The following is an 8,518-nucleotide window of genomic DNA, read 5'->3' on the forward strand; positions in this document are numbered from 1 at the left end:
CTGTGGACTACGAGGACGAGGAGGCTGCTGTTGTGCAGTACAGCGATCCCTATGCGGATGGAGATCCTGCCTGGGCGCCGAAGAACTACATAGAGAAAGGTAGGAAGGACTGCAACTGTGTACCTGCAGCACCGGGGATTAATGGTATCTGAAGGGGATGAATGACAAAGCTTGGTCTGATGAAAAGTCATTGTCCCTGCTAGTCAGAACTCGAAGCGTTCCGTTCTTGGTTTGTCAGTGGCTACACCTGATGTGATAAAATATAATCCTTTTAAAGAAGGATTATAAAATATCTTCAAGCATTCTAGAATTAAGGGATAAAAAAAGTATAGCGAAACAGTTATGAGAAGCAGATGTGAATCCTATGGCTTTTCATCTTTGCTGAGCTGCTGCAGCTACCTCAGGATTGCTGAGCAGTCATCTAGAAAGTGTGCTGCAGAAAGTCCATGCTCTGTCCTGCTCTATCCCATCAAGATAGAAAGCCAGCTAGAGCAGACCATGAAACATTTTGCTGCGAAATGTAGTGAGGCTTCCATGGAGACAGCAATAGGATGAAGAATGGTTTTAAACTGAAAGGGGAGATTTAGGTCAGATGCTTGGAGGAAATTTTCTTACTCAGAGGATGGCGAGGCCTGGGCACTGGCTGCCCAGAGAGCTGTGGGTGCCCCATCCCTGGAGGTGTTCAAGGCTGGATTGAATGGGGCTCTGGGTAGCCTGAGCTGCTGGATGGAAGCCCTGCGCATTGCAGGGGGTTGGAACTGAATGGGCTTTATGTACCTTCCAACCCAAACCATTCTGTGAGTCTATGAGACATACCAGTGAGTCTGCCTCAGCAGACTGTAACTGTGCTTAGACATAAACTCATATAATAAACATTTCTTCCCATGAATAACTGATTTCCTGCCCATGGAGCTGTCTGTGTTAGGACAGCGACCAGCTTGTCAGCAGCAACGTTGCAAGTTCTCTCAGGCTCTGGCTGGTACTGTCATGTGCATGAAATGTGTCTGTGGACCGTCTTGGCAGCAGTGGTGGAACTGCTGTGTTCTGTCCTCACTGCTGGCTGCACTGTATGTAGAGTGCACTCATGGGATGAAAAGAACTGACCTGTTCCACCATCATTTGCTAGGCAGTAAGATTCAAGTTTCTGAGATGATACATCATGTAAAATATTAGATTCTTAAAACCTATAGAATTGACCGATTGCATAAATCCATATTAACTATTTTAAAGGATAAGAGATGTCCAAAGTTTGTGTATTGTTGTGTATGTTAAAAATTCCCTCGTTCTTTTTCCTATAGTAACTTTAACACTTGCACTCATTGCAGTCCCTTTAAAAGTAATGTCAAATCTTATTATCATACAGAAACTCTGTAGCAAAGGCAGGAAGTTTCACTTCTGTACAGCTATGTTTACAAGATTGTGCATGATCACAGAATCATAGAGCATTCTGTGATGATTATATGGTCATGCACTGAAGTATGCACTGTATAGTTGCAGGGGCTATTGTGTAAAAATCTTTCATAGTGGTCTTTTTCTACAGAGTGATTTTTTTTTAGGCTTTCTCTAATCAAGATATGCAGGGATCTGAATGCCTTCAAGGCAGTCTGAGCAGAAATTCATATGTGAATTGTGAATTCACGTCGGAGCGCCACATTCACAGACCCACCTGGTTCATAACCCAGCTTTTGGGTGGCCATGTCCACTGTTGGACTGTGCTCCAGCCAGCGGTACTTGCCCACACCAGAAGGTTTAGGAGCATTCAATGCAGTCATCACCTGCTGCTTGCGGGCAGTCAGGACTGCAAGAAAAGGCAGATGTCACTTTCTGGACTTGTTGTTGAACAGGAAAATTGTGTGAATTCAGGATGGCAGACAAGTCTTTCCAAAATATAATCGTACTGAGTGGTGCTATTAGCACGATGCTAACCTTTTCCCTGTTCAATCCACAGTCGTTGCTATATATGACTATACAAAGGACAAAGATGATGAGCTGTCGTTTATGGAGGGTGCAATCATTTATGTGATAAAGAAGAACGATGACGGCTGGTATGAAGGAGTTTGCAATCGAGTAACCGGCTTGTTTCCTGGGAATTATGTTGAATCAATCATGCACTATGCCGATTAAAATCCTTTGCTTTTCAAAGTTGAGTCTTGTACTCGGTCATACCATGATTATTTACGAGGAGTAACTAAAAGCTAACAGAATTGTCTTAATCTACTTTCAAAAAAACGTGCCCATTTCTTCAGGCCATACTGTTTTAATGGTATGATTGAATGTCCATCTCTCTGAGTCTCTGGAGGCAGTATGTCTTACCTGATGGCAATCTGTAAAACAAGCAACTGTCTATAACTGGTTATACTTATTTACTTACGCATTGTTAATTTTATGACCAGCCTAAATATTCTGGGGAAGTAGGGTATAATATTTAATGAACCATGATTCAGATTGTGCCATTACATTTTTCAGTACAGCATGGTAACTAACACTACGTTAGACTAACATATTAAAATCTGGATGAGAAGTTTAATGTTAGTGCTGGTCATGTTACTTTTTGTTTAGACTCTTTGCTCATTCTTGAACTATATTTGTTTAAAGCATGCATACAAACTTATGTATTGAAATATACTTTTTTAAAAATCCAAGATGCTTCCAATTGTTGTAATCTTTACCTGGAGTATTCTCACTAAAGTCTATTACAATGAGTTGTTTGGGTCTAAGGTGTCCATGTGAATCAAAAAATGGGTGGTCTTATGTATGTGTAATTTGTACCCAAGTTTTTTTAATAAGTAAATTTACATTATGACTTTTTCCATTCATAAATATATAAGTGAACCAAAGGTCTTGTCCATTACTTTGTTGGCTGGCTTGACAAAGAAGTTTGGAATGCTAACGTAGCAAAATCATGGCTGTTATCCCAGGCAATGTACTAAAAAGCAAATGTTTGTAACATGACTTTATCACTGACAGAGGGCAAATAAATTAGATATGAAACCTGAATTATCCATTTATACAAACTTTTAAAAGTTCTTTTCTTCCAGTATAAGTTTTAGTAAGAGTTCTTGGTTGAACATATTCTGTCTAGATAACTGAGTTGACACTATTTGTAACTGACGTTTCTCAGTGGAAACTGTATCTGGACATGGTAGTGTGTCCAGCTGAGGGAGACAGGGGGCTGTCCTCCAGATCTGACAGAGGGGAAACAGTCAGAACAGGACAGGGATTCTTTAACTTGGAGAGGTTAAATGGAGCAACGCACTTGGCCATGTGCATCAAAGGATAACAAGCAGAGATAGCTAGAGGTGATACTTCTGTTCTGCAAATACTGTGGCTTAAATAACCTGAAAAGGAATGCGGTAGTACTGGATAATTACTGTAATAGGAATGTGTCTGTGACTTCAAAGCAATCTTCTAAGGAGAGGGCATTGGATATTCTCTGTAAATGAGCGATGGAAGATGATGGAGTTGAAGCTTTGACTGGCTGTTGAATCATTCATTGTAGCGTGGGTTTGAAATACTAAACCTTCTACTTTCCCAACTGCTAGCAAGTAACAACCAATAACATACCTGTATTTCATTATGAATTGGAAACTAGTTACATATACAACCTATTCAAGTCTACATACAATCTGTTATTATCATCTCTTCCCCTTTATACAATTCCAGATACTTCTGTAATTCAACAGCCAGGAAAGCATTCAAACCACCTATGTTTCCACAGGCGTTTAACAGATAGCAACACGTATGCTCTGTTTATTGTTGTGAACGAATGAAATTTGGAGCAACTTCAATTTTCATACACTGATTTATATTTATTTTCATTGTGGCCTTTGTGCATCAACATGTAAACATCTTCCCCTGCCCCACAATTAATAGCCCCCACTAAAACAATTGTACAGCACAATCTGATTTGCTCTGAACTGTATGGCTTCCTACAATAAAACGTTTCCATTTTTATTTTTTAGGAAAAAAAAAAAGAAAAAAGTAGAACTCCTCCCCCCCTCAAAAAAAAAACAACCAAAAGTTTCTTAAAAAAATAATTTTTGGTAGCCTGTGTTGGAAGCAAATAACTTGAAGGAAATGTAGGCACAGTTTGGTAAGTAGCTGCCAGAACGAGTGGAAGGAGTTCTCTCACTTGTCTCGCACCAGTACCATTTCTGTCAGTTGAATGAGGGCTTCTCTCTCAGGGGATGGGCGCAGTTTTCTGATCTCTCTCGTAGCTTCGTGGCAGTAGCGCTGGGCGAGGTAGGTTGTTTGCTGCACACCGTCACTCTTATGTAGGATAAAAATTAAACACAGTGGATAACTGAGCAGCCCCTTCCTGTCTTTTGCCCCTTATAGTTACAGTGGGTAGTTTTAAAGGTTTTAAAGTCAGTACCCTGAACACTGAGTTATATGTTGAAGGAGTAAGGAAGAGGATTCATCCTTTATCCATTGAATCTGCCCCAAAGCTTTAAAACACCAAAACTTATCAGCACTAAACTTAATTATGCTCATAAAACAACACTTGTATCAGTAAGATATTATTCTGTAGGACTAGAAACTAATTGCTTAACTCCTTCTCTCCTGCCCAAAATAGAAGCATTATAAAACCCCATGCTGTGCTGACTAGATGTGTATTAATTCTGCACAATTATTTACTTTTTTCACATCAGTCAGCTAAAACAGGAGTGAGCACTTCAGTTGCAATCATTAGTTGCTGCTTACATCAGTCATTGGACACAGCGACTCTTCAGCTGAAGGAACTGAATTAATACATGAGCTTTTCATTTTTATTAGGGAGATTTTATGCTATTTGAGGATTAAAAAAACCACAACAATCTATTCAACCCAGTAACTCACATTTCTGTTAAAACACTGTGCCAGTACAGCAGCTGTGGTCTACCAACATAGTACCAACACACACCTCACATGCTTCTGAACATCCATTCAAATAATGCAACTCTGCTGTCCTGCTTCAGACACAATGAAATTCAGACTGACTTCAGCCCTTCAGGAAGGAAATATTGACACCGTTCCTACCTGCAACACGTACTTCCGAGCACGTTCGACATCTCCTGGCTTACTGAATCGCCTCATTATCATGGCATTCATTTCTGGAAACTAAGCACAAAGCAAGAAGTTTTGTACTGCTTGTGAGTAGTACTCCACACAGCAACTGGCTGTGCTACGGTGGAAAAGAAATGAAGTACAGCTGCCATTCCCTAATGTTGCAGTCTCTACAGATTTACTGCAGCACGCTCACACAGTTACCTGCTTTCCTTGCACACCCATGGTTATGAAACCACAGATCTATGCACTCCTTGTTAGGGAACAAGCATGATATCCCTCACTGTTGTGACACCTCTCTGTTACTCAGAGGCACTCATTGTGGAAGATACATTTAGAAGTTCATTGGTGACTCACAGCCAACTTTCTCTAGATTCCAGCTTTCTTTCCACGTAATGACAAGTTAATTGCAATGTTCACGTTATCCATATTTACAATGATAGAGGATTCACACGCATTCACTTTTTATACTTAAGCTTCAAAGAATATAAAAATTCCCAAACCTGAAATGAAAAGCTATTTTTAGCAGTTACACAGATATAAAGGGTAGTTTATGAGCATTTGACAAGACTGGCTGTAATAAAAATAAACCTTCCTTCTTCAGCTGTACCACTTAAAGAAGTAGTGTACAGAAGTAGAAGAAGTAGTGTATAGCAGTGCATTTCTTTAAAAAAAAATGAAATAACTTTTCATGGTGTGAACAGGTCTTACGTTGAGCTTGAACGTTTTTGTATTAGGGTCACACAACACTGTAGTGCAAAAAACAGCATCTCAGCAGAGGAAAGAGGACAAGAAGAAAAGCCCATCACTTGAGAGCCGGACAACATTCAAAGCAGAAGTGTGGCTGTTGGCAAGATAATGTGAGGCCTGCCAGATAAATTACAGGGTGTGCAGGACAGCAGTAGCATTCATTTCAAGAGGAGACAGCCTATAAGTAACAATTACATTTTGGACCATCTTCAAGTCCTCACTCAGGGCTTTTTATTTTCAGATAAAAATAGATGAAACTGCTTCCACTAGTGGCACAGATAAGCATTTAGCTCCAGATTTCTTTTTAGCACTTATACTTTGTTTATATATCACTTCAGTCTGTAGTGCTGTTCTTCCACTTTCTTGAAAACAGCAGGAAATGTTCAGCAAAGCCTTCCGCTTAGTGAGGAAATCTTTGCAAGACGATCAAGTTACCTTTCAATGCAAGAACTTACACTTCTCATCTATCAGATACAATGAGAAGAAGTGTTTAGAAGTGACCTATGATGATCAAGTCAGACTTTAAAATGAAGTGGATAGGTTTTTTTGTATTTCCATATTGATACAAGTAATCAAATGATAAGTGAGCCTGAAAGAGACAAACAGCAAACCCAAGCAAATTCATAAAATAATAATTTTAATTTAAACATTGCGATATTTAACATCCAAAAGATGGTCAGTCACCCTTTCTCTGCCAAGTCCTCATCAGTGTCTTCGTACTACATCCTTGCTTCTCCATACAAGTAGATAAAAAATCCCATTACACAACTGCACCCTCTTTCTGTACCTGTCTCTCACTTTCCATTTCGACAACTCCAGTTGCTGCTGACTTACAAGATCCTGCTGCTCACCAACAAATTCTGCAATAATAATTCAAGAACAAGTCTGCATGCCCCCCAAACACCTATGGGGAAGAACTGAACACATGGAGGAGGTTGTTCTCAGCGTGCATCAGTCTGCACACCCAAGCAGCTGATACTCCTCTCTTTCCTGTCTATTCTGAGATGCATGTCCTTGTAAATGCCCAAAGGATGAAGAAACAAATACATGCATACATTCCAGCCTCCTCCTGCGCTCTTTCTGTTAAGAAAGAGGGGACAGTAAAAGCTGTATTTTTTAAATAAATCATTTAAAATTTGTCCCATCTTAAGCTCTAAGCAATTCCAGTGAGAGAACACAGCCCAGATCTCTGTCTGGAACTAGCTGTGCCACCTAGCATATCATGAAGCTTGGAAAGAAGGATTGTTTTCTAGGTCCCAAATATTTCCTCAGGTAAAGCAGAAGCCTGAGCAAGGTGCATTACATCAGGCTTTCTCCCTTCTATGGATTACTACCAATTTTGATGTTTCTTTTGGTGCTGCTAGTATTCCTGCTTACTTTTTACTCCTCTAAATCATTCTCATGCCACTAAAAATCCTGACCAATTTTAAACTTATTGTTGTATTCCTTTCATTTATCCAAACTACTTTTACATTTACCTCCAGCAGCACAACTGTAAAGGGAAAGCTTCCCATGTTTTCAACTGTGCTCCAGAATGGATACAAAGCCTAGGACTTGGCAAAAAGGTTATGTAGGCAGCCTGGGGAGAACATGGTATCTGAGGAAAGAACATGAGCAAGCAGCCAGTGTGCAGAAAATCTCACGGAATACCTGCACCTTTACAAAGTCTGGGCATGGAGGGCAGCAAAAGACTAATGCTTCTCTTGATACAAGGGGCCTAATGGTAAGAGTAATTGTGGAGGAAGGTGTCTATCAATCTGACAATACATGCACATGCACTCAAATTCCAGCTGATACTGAATGCACTGATTGTTCACGTGTGCCCAGGCCGTGTTCATCACTTACACTGAAAAAGTGATGCATGTGAACTGGATCTCTGTGTGGCTGTGAAGAGACACATACACATTTGGTTTGGGATAAATGTGTTTCTTTTAACTTACCTGTCGACAAGCAAACAAGACAGGACCAGTGGCTAACCCAAGCTTGAGATCTGCTGCTGCTGGTTTCCCAAGATGGTCAGCACATGATGTAAAATCCAGCACATCATCTATTAGCTGCAAGGAGATAACGAAGATTAGCTTAAAGCATTTTTTTTAATCCTTGTTAAAATTACATTTATAGAAAAAATTAAGACAGCCCACGTCAGTTTTTAAGGCAGTTGGGAAAAGTTAAGATTTCCCTTATTTCAACAAAAGCACTACCTGAAAAGCAATGCCAATGTTTTTCCATACTGGTATGCGATCTCATGAACTTTGGGATCGGGGCAGCTTAGAATTGAAACCTGAAAAGAAAAACAAAACAAGTGAATAGAAAGGTTCAGCCAGGAGCCACTTCTGGCCTGTGACCAGAGGGTGACACAGCAAGCACCAACAGGGAGAATCCGGGAAAGGATTAAATGCTGACTCAGCAGCACATTCTTGCTTATCTCTTGGATACAGACGACAGCCAACCTTATTAGGAAACAAAGCTGAGGAGCAGTGCAGTATTAAGAATATGTTCAAGTCTGGTAGGAGATTAGGTTTATTAAATATTCATCAGTTAGAAATTATAATGCATGGATGAAGAGAGAAGAAATAAAGATGCATTGCACATGCAGGCTAATAGTCATATCCAGTCCAGAGACAGATGAATTAAATTTATTACATTTATAAATCAGCCAGGGGATAATTGTAAGTCAGACAACAGATAATTGCACATTGCATGCCTCATAAAAGATCCACAA

General features: G+C 40.0%; 1 protein-coding gene across 1 annotated transcript; it reads right to left on the reverse strand.

Annotated features, from left to right (window-relative positions):
- Positions 1-3,788: 3,788 nt before the first annotated feature.
- PDSS1 (decaprenyl diphosphate synthase subunit 1) lies at positions 3,789-8,281 on the reverse strand (the record flags this gene model as incomplete). The annotated part of the gene is given in 5 exon segments (XM_019616301.1): positions 3,789-4,269; positions 5,020-5,100; positions 7,737-7,850; positions 7,998-8,020; positions 8,023-8,281. Coding segments are annotated over 5 exon segments (618 nt in total), but the record flags the coding sequence as incomplete, so codon positions are not given.
- Between the last annotated feature and the right edge of the window lie 237 nt (positions 8,282-8,518).

The sequence above is a fragment of the Meleagris gallopavo genome, chromosome 6 (assembly GCF_000146605.3).
Source record: "Meleagris gallopavo isolate NT-WF06-2002-E0010 breed Aviagen turkey brand Nicholas breeding stock chromosome 6, Turkey_5.1, whole genome shotgun sequence".
NCBI lineage: Eukaryota > Metazoa > Chordata > Aves > Galliformes > Phasianidae > Meleagris > Meleagris gallopavo.